The sequence below is a fragment of the Barbus barbus genome (assembly GCF_936440315.1).
Source record: "Barbus barbus genome assembly, chromosome: 48".
In the NCBI taxonomy this organism is placed as follows: Eukaryota; Metazoa; Chordata; class Actinopteri; order Cypriniformes; family Cyprinidae; genus Barbus; species Barbus barbus.
In genome coordinates this window covers 23863513-23884181 of record NC_136726.1, presented here as the reverse complement: position 1 = coordinate 23884181, position 20669 = coordinate 23863513, and the positions used below count along the sequence as shown (strand labels likewise).

At 40.5% G+C, this 20669-nt stretch overlaps 1 protein-coding gene across 2 annotated transcripts; it reads right to left on the bottom strand.

Moving 5' to 3' along the window:
* Positions 1 to 2716: 2716 nt before the first annotated feature.
* On the bottom strand, positions 2717 to 19094 carry LOC306866918 (von Willebrand factor A domain-containing protein 5A-like). Of its 2 annotated transcripts, none has more exons than XM_079412363.1 (20): positions 18980 to 19094; positions 17608 to 17659; positions 16450 to 16652; positions 16049 to 16271; positions 14322 to 14482; positions 14097 to 14211; positions 13051 to 13226; positions 12881 to 12969; positions 12653 to 12797; positions 9163 to 9242; positions 8960 to 9074; positions 8717 to 8875; positions 7969 to 8072; positions 6279 to 6499; positions 6047 to 6094; positions 5561 to 5593; positions 5313 to 5450; positions 3935 to 4074; positions 3338 to 3461; positions 2717 to 3250 (listed from the first exon to the last, which is right to left on the bottom strand). In XM_079412363.1, the coding sequence occupies exons 2-20, from the start codon at positions 17648 to 17650 to the stop codon at positions 3171 to 3173; spliced, it is 2397 nt and encodes a 798-aa protein (XP_079268489.1). In that variant the 5' UTR covers positions 17651 to 17659; positions 18980 to 19094; the 3' UTR covers positions 2717 to 3170. The 2 variants fall into 2 exon arrangements, with proteins under 2 accessions (XP_079268489.1, XP_079268490.1); XM_079412364.1 differs by having other exon boundaries at positions 2782 to 3250; positions 5313 to 5402; positions 18980 to 19074.
* Between the last annotated feature and the right edge of the window lie 1575 nt (positions 19095 to 20669).

Below are 20669 nucleotides of genomic sequence, written 5' to 3'. Positions count from 1 at the left end.
TTTCTACCAAGAACATTCCTCTCCGCTCCGTTTCTAATAAACTTGCTCCCAAATTCATTGGCCCGTTCACTGTCACCAAAATCATTAGTCCGGTGGCAGTCCGCCTCAACCTCCCTCCGGTGTACAGGAGGATTCATTCCGTCTTTCACGTATCCAAGATTAAACCCGTGTTTCACTCCCCCATTAATCCGCCAGCCCCGGTTCCCCCCCCGCCGCGACTCGTAGACGGGGAACCCACATTTTCGGTCAATCGTATTCTGGACTCTAGACGGAGGGGACACGGATTTCAGTACTTGGTGGACTGGGAGGGTTACGGTCCGGAGGAGAGAAGTTGGGTGCCTGCGAGAGACATACTGGATCACTCTCTCATCAATGATTACAATCGACAGGTAGGCGAACCTGGGAACACCAGGAGGCGTTCCTAGGGGGAGGGGTACTGTCACGGTTCACTAATCCATTGCTTTCTCCTCGTCTCGTGTCAGTGTTGTTATGTTTGTGTTTAGGTGCGTGTGGGCGTGGCCTGCCCATCACCGCTGATTTGTCACGGCTGTGTCTCGTTTGCAGCACCTGCTGCAGCTCATCATCTCATCTACTTATACTCACCAGTTCTTCTATCCGTTGCCAGATCGTTGTTGATGTCTTCCCGTGTGGTCTCCTGTTTCCCGTTCCTGTTGGCGTTCTATGTTCCGGATCACTCAGCTCTCACGGATTCTCTCTTCACTTCGGTCATCTGTGTGTCCATCAAGGTTCCTGCGTCACTCACCATCATCCTGTGTTTCCACCTGTATTCTGTCTGGCTCTAATAAAGCACTCGTTCTCACTCGCAACTGCTTTCTGATCATTGACGGTCATGACAGGGAGGTGTTACGGCTCAGTTTTGTTTTGGGATTGTTCTGTTGTTTTCTTTTCTTTCTTATAGGTTGACCGATAAGGATCCACACCTGTGTTGAATTTGGAAAGCAGTATTTAAGATGGAGGAGGGCTTAAGGAGGCCTTAAGGAGGGCTGACCCCTATCCTGGAGGTTTTCCTCAGGAGCTGGACCTTCGTATTGTTTTTCTCTTTATTGTTTGTTTATTTTCTGTTGTACATTTAATTTCTTTATTATATAATGTTACGATTTCCTGATTGGTCTAGGGGAGGAATGAAACAGTAAAAAAAAGTGGATGGTGGTGAAATGAATGTGCAACAGCATAAAGCCACCCCGTCTCCAGACCCAGAGTTGTTTCACAAAAACCACATAGTGATCTCATTCAAGAAAGTAGTTTTATTTACAATTTAGGCAAAAGAAAAAAAGAGGGGTATCAAGTTCAGAAGAGGGTATAGCCAAAATAACAAACAAAATCAATCTTACTCCTCATTAATCATACTACCTAAACTAAAAACAAAGAAAACCAAAGTACAACAAAATAAGCTTACTCCCTTGCTAGCATAAACAGGAGAAAAGAAGTATGATTCAAAATAAATGGCACCCACCTCCCTACTAACCTCACAAAATAAAGAAATAAATAATTAAATAACAAACTTCAAATAAACCAAGAGAAAATGATCCATTAAGTCAAACAATGATTAACTATTAAAGGTAACACTCACTTCTGCCTTTAAAGTCTCAATCAGGGATTGAAATAGAAAGAGACTAAAAAGAGAAAACTACTTCACTAAGTAGTACACACAATAAAAGGTAGAGATACACGGTTCACTACTGGCTTCAACAAAGTCTCAGATCTGGGGTTGAAGATGGGTCCTTCATTGCTGCTGCTGCACACAGTCAAGCCACCACCAACACAGCTCTGATGGTGTTTGCAGTTTAAATACTCCCAGCATCCAATCACAGCAGGCCATTGATTATCTGTATCAGGTGGAACCATTTCTCCTATGAAGAGAGACAGCACAGCTGAACACACACAAACAGAACCTTACGGCTCTGGACGTAACAATAACCCCTAGACGTAAATAAATATTTTGCTTAATTTATTTGTTGGACTCTGCACCCTTTATTTTGTTACTTCCCTGGGCCGGAATGTAACACTACACACATAATTATTAGGAATGTGCGTCATCAAAAATCCCTACTGGACCAATTAGATTAGAGAATCAGTGTCGTTAAAGATAAGGCAGTTAACTGCAATGACATCTACCATCAATTACTCAATAAGTACCTTGGTCCACGTTTATACCCCCAATTTGAGTACCACATGACTTATTCTGTATGACTGTTAAGTACAACTGTGTTTCTTATTTGTTACCATGTAAATACACTTCACTTGCCTGTAGGTACAAGATATTTACCAAGTATGTACCCGGGAAGTACACGTACTGTAAAATAAAGTGCTACCAATGATGACAGAATTTATTAGCAGTAACTATCCAGCAGTCTAGCTCAAAAATCAATGCTTTACTGTCAAGTGCTTTTCTGTGACAAAAATGCATTATTAAGTTTGTTGTATTTGTTGTGAATTCAGTTATATCTATCAGTATTCGTTTCTGTCCTGTTTTATTCATTCATTTACTCCAATTGAACACCGTATGACCCATCAAAACATTCAAGGGGGGATTTGTGGGCCGGATGGGCTTGATTTGCTGAATGTGATTTTGAGCGGCCCCATAACAAATTCAGTGCAGAGGGCCCAGATCCCTAGCGACGGCCCTGATTATACTCTAAGTGAATTAAGTAAATCCTGCCCACATGGATGGAGTAACGCAACAAACAACAAAAATGGAGCAAAAAAAAAAATCTTTATAAAGAACGAGATTTAAAGTCTCATTGAATCCAAAAGCCTGTTCAGTTTTAACCTAATAATCTTTATTCTCTGTTAGAATATCTAAAATAGACTGACTCTATCAACACCACAAACAGACAGAGAGACTGACTTCTGTTTACAGACAGAGCTCCATCATTAATGAGAGAACAGTTTGGTAGAGACACACTGACAGAATCAGCTCAATTAAACACACACCGCAAAATAATGCAGGATTCAGTGAGATCACGACACAAAGTACCATAAGATTATATAATTATATAGGACAAGCCCTAAAGCTTACTAAAAATACTGATACAAAAATGAATGTCAGTTTTATTCTGTTAAAAATGTTTATATTTTATCCTAGAAAACAGACACAGATGTTTATGATAAAGAGAGAGATGTTTGTTCTTCTGACAGCACAAGACTCTTCAGATTCCCAGCGTGTCTTCAGTCACCTGAGATCCCAGCAGGAGGTTCCCTTCACACACACACTGAGACAGACCGTCCGCTGAAACACACACACACACACTCTCAATCTCCACTGTATAAGAACATGTACAGCAAGCACTGAATGAATGAATGAGCATCGTCTCACGTTTCTGAGAGCGGATCCATGACGCCGCCTTCACGGCCACTAACTGCCACTCCACCTGCTGATCCAGTTTATACACATATAACCAGATGAGAGCGAGGACAGTGGCCCACACTGACCCATCCACCTGAAACACACACACACACACACACACACACACACACACACACACACACACACACACGTCAAGTTCTATAGTTTTGGAGCTAGTGAAGAAAACGCCCCATCTCCCATCAATCTTAAACAGGTTTTGAGGGAACAGTTAACAGACCAGTTTCAGATGAGCGACGGTCACACATTAGTGTATAGGGAGTTAAAAACTCTACAAATATTGAGGCCAAACCATGCACAGCCTTATAAATAAGCATCAGCATTATAAAATCAACCCTAAACATAACAAGGAGCCGATGCAAGGACTCCAAGACAGGAGTGATATGATCTCTAATCCTAGTTCTAGTTAGGATTGTGGCAGCCAAATTTTGCACGTCCTGCAATTTGTTTAGGATAGCTTTTGAAACACCAGTCAACAAAGCACTACAATAGTCACTACGGGAGAATACAACAGTGTTAATCAACTTCTCAGTATTGGATTTGTCCCACCTGTGCTGGTTTCTGATTGGTCATCTCGTCCTTTGTCTTCCCAAACACATCAGCTAGCGCAGCGTTCAGCTCCCAGCATCCCACTGCCTTCTGAAGAGAGACCAGCTGGAGCAAAGGGTCCTTCTGGAGCTCGGGTTCAGCTGAAACACACGCAGTTCTGTTATGATTGTCAGTAAAGCAGATCAGTGCAGACGGGATTCCTATTCAGGGTTATAAACGGATCCCAGTTAAGCCTGTTTCTCAATGTTTTGAAACAGAGCGAGTTTTGCCCTTTCTGAAGGTTTGACTTCAGCACCTGAAGCAGACAGATCAGCGGTGGTGATGATGATGATATCACCCAAACACAGCGATGATGTCATCATGCACAGTTCAGCTTTACATGACAAAAATCCAGCTGATGCAAGACATGCACAAAAACTAAATCTAACTGCAATCCAAACACAACCAAACACTTACTGTAGAAATGCGTGCATGATGATTAAAGTGTGATGCTATCAATACAGGCTACTACTGTATGTAATAACATGCTTTTTTCTTTTCCACCTCAAACAAAACATCACTTCTAAAATGATCTACATGCAGTGTTTTTGCACTATTTAAAGTGTTTAGAGCAAAAGCACAAAACATTTGAATTCCATAAGCTGACCTTCATTTGTTGGCCATTCGTTCAAGTTTTGTTTCGTTTAAAGAGGTTATCAGATGATCATTTTCCACAAGTTGATATGATTCTTTAGGGTCTAAATGAAAAGTCTATAACATACTTTGGTTAAAATTTCTCAATGGTAGTGTATAAAACACCTTTTTTACCCTGTCAAAATCAGCTCTGTTTTCATCAAGCCTCAATCACTCAATCTGAGACTCAATCACGGTGTCTTCCCCTGCACCGGCGGACAGCTCTCAGCTCACTCGGGGGGCGGAGCTAAGGTAAAATGGCCTTGTCAATCAACTATCGTGGGAGGGGCCTGCACAGAACTACATCATTCTGACAGGAATCTCAGAACAGCCTGATTGGAGAAACGGGATTTAAAAAAAAAAACACTGGCTGGATTTTTATCATTATAGGATGGAAGTGTACACACACTTCTGACACACATTTATGTTCAAACAACTTGTAAAGTGAATATTGCATCCGATGACCCTTTAAGCATTTTTAAACACTGAAGAGTGTCACACCAGGAAACTACATTTACCCATAAATGGTTTGTCATTGATTCCTATGATCTCTAGTTGCTGTTAAGGGCAATTAATAGAAGAAATGTTGTACACTGATGTAGCCTCTTCAGATGGGATGGAAATCCAGCTCTGTTACATAATAATATGACGTCCACATCTGATCAGAGTAATGTTCTCTGAATGTGAGCCGGATGTGTTGATTTACCCCGATGTAATGCAGAATCAGAATCAGAATCAGAACCAGAACCAGAACCAGAACCAGAATCAGAAGTAGATGCATCCATCATACTGCAGACTGCAGACCGGAAGAAGACACGATTAGACAATGATTCACGAGCACGTTCTAAAAAACAAGCATTCAAAGAGTGACAATCAGAGATTGAGAAAAGAACAAGACAGATTAATGATGTGCATCTTGGCGACAGATTAATGACGTGCATCTTGGCTGTTTACCTCTCTCAAATGATTCACTTTCAGCCTTCATTGCTATGAATACAGAGAGAAACTGATGAGAGCACAGTTAGATATGGAGAAAAAGAAAATGTGGTGTGTGTGTGTGTGTGTTCACTGCTGTGTGTGTGTGTGTGTTCACTGCTGTGTGTGTGTGTGTGTTCACTGCTGTGTGTGTGTGTGTGTTCACTGCTGTGTGTGTGTGTGTGTTCACTGCTGTGTGTGTGCACGTTGGATGGGTTAAATGCAGAGCACGAATTCCGAGTATGGGTCACCATACTTGGCAGTATGTCACTTTACTTCACTTACTAATACACAGAAGGTGCACAGATAACAATAAAATAACTGGTGTTTTTGCATGACCAATACAAAGAGTTCATCACTCTAAAGATATTAGGAAAATGATTAAACACCCTTCATTGGACTACTTGAGCTGGACTGACCCCAAAAAAGGTTAAAAATGAAAGAACAATGTATATTATTTCTTACCGTGCATCCTCCGAGGGGCACCAATCATTAAAGACCGTTTCTTCATACCTAATAAAGAATATAATTCCACATGTTGATGTCAGCACACCAATATTACACTATAATGTGACAGGAAAACTGCTTATGAAATCCCACTTCTACACAGAAGTTTAGAGTTTATCTGGTGCAGGTGTGTTAGATTGGGACTGGAGGACAGTCCTGCTCTAAACACACACAGAATCAGTGAACTTACTCCGTACAGGCACTCTCCTCTGCAGCAGCGGCCCTTTCACCGTCTGTCTGCTGTCTTTATTGATGCCTATGAAGGCCGTATGAACGCTGCTCACTCCTGCCTGAACGCTGAGCTCCACAATCCTGCTCCTGATGTTCTCCAGGCCTGCAGCTCCTCCGGCTCGCTCCTGCAGCTCCAGAGAGCGGATCACAGACCGGGCCGCCAGCCGGTGGATCGTCAGTCTGCAACAAACACAATGTGTGTCACTAATGACATGAAGAAACAGAACAAACTGAGACAGACTAAATCCAGAAGAACTGTGTCTCCAAGACGCTTCAAGAAACCTCCTGCAAAGCTACAGTCCTGTTAGAAGTTTTAGGCTCTTGTGTAAAATGCTGTAAAATGAGGATGCTGTCAAAAATATTGTCATAAATTGATATTCTTTATCATTTAACTTCTATGAACTAAATGAAATCAACATTTGTTGTGAGCATCCTTTGTGTTTAAAGCAGCTTTTGTCCTCGGTGCTCTTGAGCAGAGTTTCTCAGGAGCTTTGCAGGAGATTTCTTGAAGCGTCTTGGAGACACAGTTCTTCTGGATTTAGTCTGTCTCAGTTTGTTCTGTTTCTTCATGTCATTCCAGACAGACTGATGATGATTAGATCAGATCTCAAAAATCTTACTGGATTATTACAATTAATGACTAAATGAATGTTTGGAAATGTAAAGTGACACACTACAGCAAAAGATAGAAATAACTGACTTAAAAAACTATTTTAGCTGCTGAAAATACTAGTGTTCTGATCATTGTGACCACCAGTGTATTTTAATAGTTTCATGTCATCTGTAATTGTCCTATTACAGCCAAAATATGCAATGAATTAAATAGTAATAAAACTGTATTAGTGAGATTTATTGTTGGAGATGATCCATCCAACATGTTTAAAATGATTTAAGATCGCAGCTGTTCTTGATTCAGCAACTGTCACGGTGCACACAACGGGGAGGAACACGAAGACAAGGATAAACTCAAAATAACAGTCTTTAATAAAGCCAAACATGGCTAGGCTAGGCCGGGCTGACACACAGAAACACCGGGAGTAACGAGTAGCCCAGACCAAAACTAAATGAACAGACAGGAACTAAATACACAGGTAAATCATAGATAATTAATACACACAGCTGGAACAGAATAAACTAATCATCACACTAAACGAGGACAGGAAACATACCAAATAAGGACACAAGAGGCGGGAACACAGGACTGACAGCAACTCAGTGATTCAATGACCCGGGATATTACTGGAGTTTGAGTGCGTGCGAATCTGATGGTGAGAAAAGTAAGCTTCCAATGCTGAATTTTATTGCCGATTAATTGTAAAGGAATATCACTGTCAGTAAAGGCTGGCTCACACTAAAAGATTTTTACAGTCTTATCAGATTTTCAAGATGTGAGAGACCACAAACATGACAATTAGAAAAGATCATATATTTAACAGTCTTGTTTCTATAGTGTGTGTTAATGTGCATGCATCACCTCTGCTCTGTTAGTTTCAGATATTAGAAACTAGTATGTTTGCACAGCGCTCGTCTAAATTCTTAACCCATTTTTGCCTCGTGATGTCTGCTTATTGTATTTTTATCATATTTGCCGCCATATTTACACACATTTTGTGTGTGTGGCTGTGTGTGTGTATGTGTGTGTGTGTTACCCTGTGTCTTCTGCTGGTTTAAGAGTAAACTGGAGCTGGTTAGTCACTGGTTGATTTTTCAGCCTGTATTTCACAGTTACAGCTCCCTCTGTCTTTCCTGAGCTCTATAAAAAGGGAGAAACAAAGGGAGGATTTGGTGATTTTACACTCTTCAACTACTTTCTTACAAGGGCCAGTGTTGCATCACATCTGAGTTAGGACAGGCTGTCAGGCAGCGCAGCAACTTTTCTTAATCACAGAAACACAAAATGATTGACATATGTGACCCTGCAGCACAAAAGCAGTCATCAGTAGCACAGGTATATTTGTAGAAATAGCCAACAATACATTGTATGGCTCAAAATTATACATTTCTCTTTTATGCTAAAAATCATTAGGATATTAAGTAAAGATCATGTTCCATGAAGATATTAAGTAAATTTCCTACCATAAATGTATCAAAACTTCATTTTTGATTAGTAATATGCATTGCTAAGAACTTCATTTGAACAACTTTAAAGGAGATTTTCTCAATATTTAGATTTTTTTGCTCCCTCAGATTCCAGATTTTCAAATAGTTGTATCTCAGACAAATATTGTCCTATCATAACAAACCATACATCAATGGACATATTATTTATTCATTTATTTATGTAGTATACAACTCAATTAAAAAAAAAATTACCCTTATGACTGGTTTTGTGGTCCATGGTCACATTCTGTATTTTACCTGCAGGCTACTAATAATTAAACCATTTAAAGCTTTGACCTGTCCTTTAATCTGAGCGTAGATGAGCGCCCTCTGTCCCTGGAACAGAGCATTGATGGGTGGGGACAGTATTTCCATCCTCACTCCCTCAGGAACGGTCCAGTCCACAGAGATATTATCCACGGCCGGCTGAAGAGCAAACCTGAGAGACTGCATCACCTGATGAACAAGAGATGGCTGTAAATAAACTCCCTAAACATCTTGCACTGACTGGATCCAGTCTGTTTCTGCAGCAGGTCTTACTTTGGGCTGCATGCGGTCAGTGCCTGTGATGAACTGAGCGTGACCAGAACCTTCTCTGGCCATTCCTGTGATTAGAGCCGTACTCGCACCCTCACCGATCCCGAAGGAGAAACACCTGCAGACACAAGAGCAGCTCCAGCGCTGAGCTTCTGACATGAACTAACCCTGGAGTAAATGAGGAGGACCGAGACGAGTGAACACACCTGTGAGAGTAAACGTGACTCTTCACCAGATCCAGCACCTCCTTAGTGTTCCCCACCTCTCCATCAGTGAAGATGAACAGCTGAGAGAAAATCAGTCTCAGGATGAGAAAAACACCTCTCTAATGTTCAGAACGAGCGTTAAGTGATTAAAGCATTAGTTCGCTTCCAGAATAAAAAATTCCAGCTAATTTACTCACCCCCATGTCATCCAAGATGTTCTTGTCTTTCTTTCTTCAGTCGAAAAGAAATTAAGGTTTTTGAAGAAACATTCCAAGATTTTTCTCCATATAGTGGACTTCAATGGGGATCAACGGAATGAAGTTTCAATGCAGCTTCAAAGAGCTCTACACGATCCCTGCCGAGAAATAAGGGTCTTATCTAGCAAAACCATCTGTCATTTTCTAAGAAAATAAAACTGTATATACTTTTTAACCAGAAATGCTCATCTTTCACTAGCTCTGCTTCACACATTACGTAATCATGTTGGAAACGTCACATGCAGTTAGCTCTTCGTCTTTGTGATGTGACAGTCACCAAGACCATCACCACACGTGCAAACCAGAAGCCATGGATGACAGCAGAGGTTCGTGGGCTGCTAAAGACCAGAGATGAAGCATTCAGATCAGGAGATAAAGCAGCCCTCAAAACAGCAAGAGCCAATCTGTCCTGTGGCATCAAAAAAGCAAAACGGTCATATGCCCAAAAAATCAACAACCACTTCACAGACAGCAGAGACACACGGAGCCTGTGGCAAGCCATTCAGACCATCACAGACTACAAGCCCCCGCCACAGGCCTGTGATGAGGACACATCCCTCCCCGATGCACTCAACCACTTTTATTCACGGTTTGAAATGCAGAATGACACACCTGCACAAAAACTGCCCACACCTCTCAACGACCGGGCGCTCTGTCTGTCTCCAGCCGACGTAAGGAAGACCCTATCTAGGATTAACCCACGCAAGGCTGCGGGTCCTGACAACATACCTGGCCGTGTTCTGAGAGACTGTGCTGCACAGCTGACAGATGTCCTAACAGATATCTTCAACACCTTGCTGAGTCAGGCAGTCGTCCCCACGTGTTTCAAATCCACAACAATCATACCGGTACCAAAGAAATCACCTGTGTCCTGTCTCAATGACTACCGTCCCATAGCACTGACTCCAATCATGATGAAGTGCTTTGAGAGGCTAGTCATGCATAACATCAAAACCAGCCTCCCCAACACACTCGACCCGCTCCAGTTTGCATACCGTCCAAACCGCTCTACGGACGATGCAATTTCCTCCACCCTCCACCTGGCTCTTACCCACCTAGAAAATAAAGACTCCTATGTTAGAATGCTGTTCATTGACTTCAGATCGGCATTCAACACAATAATCCCACAACAGCTCATAAATAAGCTAAACCTGCTGGGCCTTAACAATTCCCTCTGTAACTGGATCCTGGACTTTCTAACTGGAAGACCTCAGTCAGTCCGTGTCGGCAACAACACCTCGAGCACTACAACACTGAGCACAGGTGCTCCACAAGGCTGTGTGCTCAGCCCGCTGCTCTTCACACTGCTGACCCACGACTGCACTGCCAAGTTCAGCTCCAACCACATCATCAAGTTTGCTGATGACACAACAGTCGTAGGTCTCATCAGCAACAACGATGAAACGCACTACAGAGAGGAAGTGGCACAGCTGGCTGAATGGTGTGGCACAAACAATCTGTCCCTCAATGTGGAGAAGACAAAGGAGGTTGTGATGGACTTCAGAAGAAACTCTGTTGACCACCCCCCACTGACCATCGACAGCTCGACTGTGGAGAGAGTCAGCAGCACTAAATTCCTGGGGGTACACATCACAGAGGATCTCACCTGGACCACCAAAACCATGTCACTCTCCAAAAAGGCACAACAGCGCCTACACTTTCTCCGCCGGCTGAAAAGAGCAAGTCTCCCTCCACCCATCCTCACCACATTCTACAGAGGCACCATTGAGAGTGTGCTGACCAGCTGCATCACTGTCTGGTACGGGAACTGCAGTGCTGCTGACCGCAAGACCCTCCAGCGGACAGTGAACACAGCTGCAAAGATCATCGGTGCCCCTCTCCCCTCCATCCTGGACATCTTCCTTACACGATGCTCCAGCAAAACCAACAGCATCGTGAAGGACTCCACCCATCCCTCCCACAGTCTCTTCCAGCTCCTACCATCAGGAAGACGGTACCGGAGCATCAGAGCCCGCTCCGCCAGACTGCTCAACAGCTTTTTCCCCCAGGCTGTGAGAGCCCTGAACTCAAACCACCCCGCCCCCCTCTGAAACCCCATGCAAACCCCTACCTCCTGAACATGGACCACCCCCCACCCCAAACCTTACCACACCAAAGAAAAACTGTATGGAACTTTAATTATTATTTTTTTATTTATTTTATTCTTATTTTTCTTTACACTATGGACACTCTCCTCTATGTGCACTATGGACACTTTACACTATGGACACTCACACCCTACACTATGTGCACTATGGACCCTTTACACCTTACACTATTTGCACTATGGACACTTACACACACTGCTGCGTGTGCACAATCTCACAAAAAACTCAGCAATATATGTATGTTTACATGCTCATGCACTACAAATCATCCTGCACTGTTCCCCAACCAGCTGCTGACTCAAATGTCTCTCTTTGCACATGTACAGTATTTGTGAAGCATTCGTATAGTTTGTATTTTTTATCTTCTATTTTTTAGTTTGTATAGGGTAATATTTATGTGAAGCATTCGTATAGTTGTATTTTTTATCCTTCTTAGTTTGTATAGGGTAAATACTTATATATAGTATACTTATAGTTAAATCTGTTAGTAGTGTATAGGTTTATAGTGTTTTTTTTACTTCATTGTTGTAATGTCTGTATTTATGTAGCACCGTGGTCCTGCGAGACATGACATTTCGTTCCACTGCATGTCCCCACATGTAGCGGAATGACAATAAAGCTCAACTTGAACTTGAACTTTGTGCGTCAGTTCAGATAAGAAGGGTAAAATCTTCTGACATCATTGTTTTACCTATTTAGTAAAGGGCATTTGACTGTCTTTACATGTCGCTTTGTAAACACTGGGTCGGTACTTCCGCCTGCATCACGCTGGTGTGATTACATAATGCGTGAGGTCCAGCTAGTGCAAGATGAGCATTTCTGGTTAAAAAGTATATACAGTTTTATTTTCTTAGAAAATGACAGATGGTTTTGCTAGATAAGACCCTTATTCCTCGGCAGGGATCGTGTAGAGCCCTTTGAAGCTGCATTGAAACTTCATTCCGTTGATCCCCATTGAAGTCCACTATATGGAGAAAAATCTTGGAATGTTTTCCTCAAAAACCTTAATTTCTTTTCGACTGAAGAAAGAAAGACAAGAACATCTTGGATGACATGGGGGTGAGTAAACTAAAAGGAAATCTTTATTCTGGAAGTGAACTAATCCTGTGATATGTTTGTCTGTACCTGTCGGGGGTGATCAGGGTAACAGGGCTGACTGTAGATGTGTTTCAGAGGCTGTAGGATCTCTGTGCCGCCCATATCTGCGCTCATGCTCTTTACTCTCCTTAGAGCCTCTTCCATCGTGTCCTCGCTGTACACGACACTCTGACTGCAACGACACAATCTCTCTCAAAACCACAGCTAACCAACATGAGATCATTCCTAAAGAACAACTAACATCCAGTTACTGACGGGAAGAAGGACTCAAAGCGAGAGCCGAATCCGTAGATGTTGAAGTAGCATCCCATGGGCAAACTCTTCAGCAGCAGCAGCAGCGTGTCCTGGAGAGACACAAGTACAGATGAGTTCAGTGACTCAATACAACTCAATAGATGTGTTATATCTGAAATCCTATATCTTACTCTTGCGCTTTCGATGCGCTTCTGTGCATCTTTCCCATGATGCATCTCGCATCTCATACTGCCGGATCTGTCCACCACAAAAATGAACTCGCCCTGAGACGCCAGTGATGACATCACATCCGCAGGGAACTCTGGGTACAAACTGATCATGAGCGCCGGGTCGCCCATCAGAGACCCTGAAACAGGGAAACAGGGTGTAAATGGCCTGATTCAGTATATGTTACACTATACTAGGGCTGTCAAATAAAAAATTGAATCTTGCATATTTATTGAATTTAAAATAAAAATCCACATTGTAATGCAAAAATGTTGCATTTCAATTTTATGTCAGGCAGCCTTATCAGTGGCAAACAAGATGCGATGACGATGTAAGTGTCATTGCTTTTTAATGTTTTTGTTAGCCTATCCAGGTGAACCCACCAGATGCGGCGATATTGCGTTGTTCATTCAAAAAATTGCAGAAAAAGAGAACATCAATGCAGAGAAGATCTTGTTTACGGTAAAACTGAAACCAAGCCGTTCACACAGAATGCATATTTATTGCATTTTCTAGAGGGACATCTATCACCATTGCACTCGTGTCTCGCACGAGAGAGCCGCTGGTTTAGAAAGCATGTAAAAATTAATGTAAGTTGAACTTTTAGAAAACACGTCTCAACATTTTTTTCCCCCATCTCACTGCATATCATGTTTTTAAATTAAAAAAGTACTCTTTGTGATTGTTTTTCGGTCCTTTGTATTAAACTATGCATGCATACATGATGCTGTTTTGTTTCTAATTGTTTAAGCAACTTAACTAATTATTTTTGGCTTAGAAACATTATTTTAAACACTATGCACTTTTTTTCAAAGATAGTCCTGTTATTTTATTGCTTTGAATACACGTGCATTAGTAATATTTTGCTCGGTACGCCCTCTTGTGGCCTCAGGAGAGAAGTCATGAGTGTGAAGCTTCTATGAGAAGTCAATGACTTAATGTTCATTTGAGGGTGAGCTGACCATTAAGTCACATATTAGCAGTATATTTACAAACGAAAACCATCTACCTGTCTGAGCTGCAGCTGCTCCAGCCTCCACCACAGCAGTGGGCTGATGGGTGTTCTCATAGTACAGAAGCAGCTCCACATCCTTATCAAACCGGTGACCAGCGCTCAGATTCACCTACACACACACACACATACACACACATTACAGGCTTCTGCTGATGCTACGTGCATGAAAACTGTACACACACACACACACACACACACTCACACATAAACACACAGTACCGTGGCGTGAGTGTGCTGTGCGTCGAGGAACTCCAGAGGATCCAGAGGGCAGCTGGACTCCAGTCTGGAGATGCGGTCTGAAGATCTCACTTCAACACTCAGAGACAGAGTGTAAGGAATAACTGATGCTGAGAAAACTTCTGGAACACCAGCCGCTGAAGCTGAAAGAAATAGACAGACAAACAGAGATACACTATAACACCAGTCACTGAAGCAGAAATGTTTCTTGAGCAGTAAATCAGTATATTAGAATGATTTCTGAAGGGTCATGTGATACTGAAGACTGGAGTAATGATGCTTAAAATTCTGAAATAAATTACATTTGAACATAATTAATTTACATTTATATTTATGCATTTAGCAGGCGCTTTTATCCAAAGCGACTACAGTGCATACAGGCTATAATTTTTTTTTTATCAGTATGTATTATTAGTATGTAACATATATTCACATTTCAATTATACTAATATATATATATTTTTTTAATAATTTTTACAGTATTTTTGATCAATTAAATGCAGTAGACACTTCTTTCAGAAGTCAAACATATCTGAATTATAAATGTAAAAAACCTAGTGAAGATGTGGAAAGTTACTGTTCTGGCCGATATATGATTTAGGGATGCAATGATACAATACTTTCAGAACCAATTCGATCCAGAAAATTCTGAGTATCGGCCGATACCGATACAATCCGATAAATATAGATTTAAATTTATTTTCTATAAAATATTTTAAAAATGTATAATCATAAATAATCTATGACAAAAATACTATTATAAACTAGGTTAGTGGATAATTCAGCAGCAAAAGTGCACAATCATTTTATAAAATCAAAAACTTTACAGTATTGAAATAACATTATTTAGTGGGGAACAAATATAAGTGAATAGGTGTAGGACTAAATCTGGTAAAATGTTACACACGGCACTTTCTATTGTTGTAAAATACATTCATGAAAAACAAGTAGATACTTATATACAAATATATGCTATAAAATTAAAAGCCATTTCAGTAACACTTTAGAATACTATTTCTTACTTACTGCATAACTAATAAGGAATTTTTCTTGAACCTTAACTAGTAGATAATGAATAGTAGTTCTTCAGGAGTTATGACAATTATATTACCTACTGACTAGTTAACACATCTTCCTTAGTAGTTAACAGTAGTGAGTTAAGTGTTAATGAATAATAACCTGTTAGCTCTTCAATAATTCCTTATTAGTTATGCAGTAAGAAACAGTATTCTAAAGTGTTACCGTCATTTCTTTTAAATGTAAAGCACAGTGATGAGGAAGAAACATGATAGACAAGAGTCCAATCTATAATATGCTCCTGCCTCCTGTGCTATGCATTAGATTATTAATAGAATCTCTTGAGCTGTCCTGTCGTAGGACAAAACAAGAAAGGCTATTAATAATTTTTCTTTGCAAAAGTATTATAATATAAATACAGAGTGGGACATGCGCTTCTGCACATCCCGTGCAGGAGAACTTTATGGTGCTTTATAATATTTGTGTCTCTTTTGTGGGGCTTAACAATAACCCAGAATATTATTCACACAATATCAGATTTTGATCCGTCTCATCTGACTGATACTTGATTCAGCAGAAAATGCCAGTATCGGAGCCGATACCGATACTGAATATTGGATCAATGCGTCCCTAATACAGTATGATTATGATCTCAGTGTGTGTTGTTTGCTGGAATCAGGTAAACTGTGCACCTGCTGGTGTGTATCGAGGGTTGAGTACAGCCGGCAGACAGAAGCGCAGGGCGTTGTCGGCCTGAACGCTGAGCTCAATGATGTAGATGATGGAGATGACGGCAGTCTGACCCGGAGACAAACAGCCCACACTCAGTCTGAACACATCCGGACTCTGATCGCTCTCTTCCAGCAGAAACGCCTGCTGACCCGAACTCACAGCATCATCATACTGATCCCGCGCCTGTGAGAGACAAACACATCCATAAACACCAGAACAACCCAGCTTACTGTTATTCCAGATAACATGGGCATAGAGCCACTGTCCTCCAAAGTTTAGCTCCAGCACACAGGTGAGTTTGATTAGGGTCAGGTCTGAGCAGGAATAGATAAAACACAACACTGCTGCTGATTAGACTCACTCTCTGTTTGTCCTGCACCTCTGCAACAATCTCTTGCTCTCCAACCCTGGCGCTGAAGTGGCAGACGGCGGCATCGGAGGGCAGCGGGAAGACGAACACGGCCTCCAGCGGATGATCCTCCTCATTGACATACTGCAGACTGGAGCTGACTGAGGCCACATGATCCTGAACCAGCAGCTGCACCGAGATGCTCTTCAGAGGAACTGAGAGAAACACACAAACACCTCAACACTCTCTTCAGAAGATCTACACAAACATCTCAACACTCTCTTCAGAAGATCTACACAAACATCTCAACACTCTCTTCAGAAGATCTACACAAACATCTCAACACTCTCTTCAGAAGATCTACACAAACATCTCAACACTCTCTTCAGAAGATCTACACAAACATCTCAACACTCTCTTCAGAAGATCTACACAAACATCTCAACACTCTCTTCAGAAGATCTACACAAACATCTCAACACTCTCTTCAGAAGATCTACACAAACACACAAACATCTCAACACTCTCTTCAGAAGATCTACACAAACACCTCAACACTGTCTTCAGAAGATCTACACAAACATCTCAACACTCTCTTCAGAAGATCTACACAAACATCTCAACACTCTCTTCAGAAGATCTACACAAACATCTCAACACTCTCTTCAGAAGATCTACACAAACACCTCAACACTCTCTTCAGAAGATCTACACAAACACACAAACATCTCAACACTCTCTTCAGAAGATCTACACAAACACCTCAACACTCTCTTCAGAAGATCTACACAAACACACAAACATCTCAACACTCTCTTCAGAAGATCTACACAAACACCTCAACACTCTCTTCAGAAGATCCACACAAACATCTCAACACTCTCTTCAGAAGATCTACACAAACACACAAACATCTCAACACTCTCTTCAGAAGATCTACACAAACATCTCAACACTCTCTTCAGAAGATCTACCGAAACACCTCAATACTCTCTTCAGAAGATCTACCGAAACACCTCAACGCTCTCTTCAGAAGATCTACACAAACATCTCAACACTCTCTTCAGAAGATCTGCACCTGAGAAAATACACTGTTGGTAATTAAGAAGAATTATACACAAAATAAACAGTTAAAGCTGTTATTATAAGAAGGAAGTTGAGAGTTTTTACCTGGCACATTTTTCTCAGATACAAGACCACAGTAGTTCACCATAATGAAGCTCTGCAAGAACAAATCAGCTTTATTGCACATTATATTTCTTGTAACTTGCGAATTTTGACATATTACGTATATTGCACATGTTACAATATAAAGAGCTGCTCTTTGTGTATCAGTACAGTAACATTGTAAACACACTCTTAGATAGGGTTACAAGACTTAACATCTACCTCAGTTTATCATGGGCAGAATGGAAAATGGTCAAATGTTACAAGCATTTCAGTCAAATGTAATTTATGCAGTATTTCAAACATTAAACCCACGAGGAAAACCAACCCATGACTTGGCAACCCTGCATCCAACAGCAGCTGCAGGAGTCAGATTTAACTGATCATGGGTGGAGAGTAAGGAGAGATGACTGACAAGACCATGCTGCTCCACAGATCGACAGATATCTGATATGTGCTCTCTTTACACAGGGTGTGTGATCCAAAAGTGAAAGTGAACAGCGAGCGCTCATTCAAAAGAGATTTAATATATAGACAGCAGCATGGCCATAGCCAGTTTTTGACTTTGAAAATTAGTGAGGGAGGGATATAGAATTGTGCTATAATAATACAACTCATTACATACAGACAGATGTTTGTGAAAGCTGTTTTTGAGGGCTACTTGTTCTACAGATCTGTGTACTTGTGTTAAATTCTACTGTTTTTGACAGCGTTGATAACGTTTCTAATAGATAATATCGTGATAATTTTTGTGTTTCCCTTACAGAATATGGTATGCTGTCAGCAATAACCTGGCCATGGGTTTATTTGATTACAGCCAGTTTAAGAGTCAGCGATGCAGTGTTGACAGATATTGATAAAACAAACAAAACTCGAAAAATAAACTGAAATTATTTCAAATCTTTTGCAAATAAGATAAGAAAAAAAAAATACTGCTGAAACTGCAACTTCCTACTTTATTAACGTTCTAAAGTGTCAAATTAAGCAGAAAAGACCAAGCAGGGCTCCCTGCAGTCCACAACATCCAGGGGGCGTGGCTGGATCCACATCTAGGGGGTGATGGGTGGGTTTAGGGATATGTAAGGTGGGAGGAGTTGGATCTGGATCTAACCACGACCCCTGGATGGTGTAGGCTGCAGCGAGACCCTTCTCGAAAAGACAAGTCCAAAGATCCTTTAATATCTGGATCTGGCAACATCTGGACGCTGCGCCCTCAACTCTCTTTTTAGTCTCGCAGTGATCATTATCATCTCGCAACGGTCTAAAATTAATTATACTATGCAAACATTCATATGAGGAGTTTAACAGCAATTAGTCCTTCAGAGAACAGATTTTAGAGGGAGATGTACCGCAGTCTCTTCAGATCAGCTCTTACCAGGAAATAAGATGAAGTTGTCTTTCTTTCTGACCGCGTCCAGATGTTTCAGGAAGAATCCGATGATTTGGAGAAAGTGAAAGTACTTTGTCTTCTTCTTTCGATTCAGCAAACCATCATATTGTGCATTTCTGCCATCTACTGAGATGGAGTGAAACCATCAATGTGGAGAAAAACTCTTCTTAACTAAATACTTTTATTAGATTTGTGGCCTTTAAGAATTCTAATAAAATCTTGAACGCTTGTAAAGAGTTTCTTAATAAATTCCATTGCTAACTAATGACTAGATTTGATTTTCTTGCATTAATCTATCATTATTATATCTGATGCACTTTAACAGAATGTGCTCCACAGTCTCTGAAGTACTACATAAACCGGAGTCATGTTTCCCGATCATATGAAGAATGATTGAGTCACCTTTATTTATACAGCACTTTTCACACCACAGATTGTGTCAAGCAGCTTTACAATATTAAATATGAAAAATAGTGTGTAATAATGCAAAAGGACAACAGTAAACAGTTTGTTTTGCTGCTGAGTCAAAGACAACTTTCCACTCAGGTGGACAATAAAGTTATACAATACAATAAACACTCAATGTTCAGCTAAAGTCAGTTCATTATTGATTTAGTGATGTAATCGTCCAGCTCAGTTCCATTCAAATAGTATCTGTGCAGCCAAGCTGACGATATAGCTGGAAATGAAGTATCTCTATCAATACCACAGCAAAAACAGTATTAAAGACAAGTGAACTGTCAGTAACTGAGACCAAATAAACAAATTACAACAATAGCACAAATAAATAAATAAATAGGGGAAAAAAAATATGATATAATCAGCACCTCATGCACAAGGTTAATCATTTGTATAATTCACGCCCAAACCATCTCCATATAAGGGCTTTCCACACACGCTTTCCTTTACAGTATTTCATCAAAGATACTCCATGCAATCCCATATAAAACACATTCTATTCAAAACCAGTTTTTACAGAGCTATCATTAGCTGCTGTTATTCAGAGAAACCTTGCAGCTAGAGCTATAGTCCAACACAGCATTTCTTACTCTTTCACTATATATGATGAAATTATTATTTATATATATTATCATCATTTATTACATTTAATTATACATAATATATAACTATTGTCATAAGATGTAATATACATTATATATAGTTTATATATAGATTGTTGATACCAGCCAGAGTGTGCTTTCAGTTGTTCTTATATTTGTTCTTAAATTTAGAATAAATTTTAGTACAAACATTTTTTTTGTGAATCAGAATTAGCTTTATTTGCAAAGACATGAGAACAGGAAGAAAAACTAAATAAGACTAAAATAATAATAATAATGTGGTATAAATCTGGAACAGAAGATTTATGTACAGATTTGTACAGATTTATTTTCTGCACAGTTGTATAAATCAAAAAAATGCATATGTATTTACATACTACTTGAAAGAAATGGAGAAATGAATTACAGAACACAGGTAATAATTTCTGTGTTAGCTGTTCAAGCTGGAGATGGCAAGGGGGAAACTGTTTTTATTCGTAGATGTTAGTGCACAGAGATCTGTAGCGTCTGCCTGAAGGGAGAAGTGCAAACAGGTTTTGTCTGGGGAGACAGGGGTCTGTGATGATGTTACCTTTCAGTTTCTTCACTCTGGAATTGTACAATTATGATTTGTT

Coding starts and splice junctions, on each gene's coding strand:
- LOC306866918 (XM_079412363.1), bottom strand. CDS start 17,650: ATGGTGAACTACTGTGGTCTTGTATCTGAGAAAAATGTGCCAG. Junction 16,272..16,449: donor AGGTGCAGGACAAACAGAGA/GTGAGTCTAATC, acceptor TGTCTCTCACAG/GCGCGGGATCAGTATGATGA. Junction 8,876..8,959: donor CTGACCGCATGCAGCCCAAA/GTAAGACCTGCT, acceptor CTTGTTCATCAG/GTGATGCAGTCTCTCAGGTT.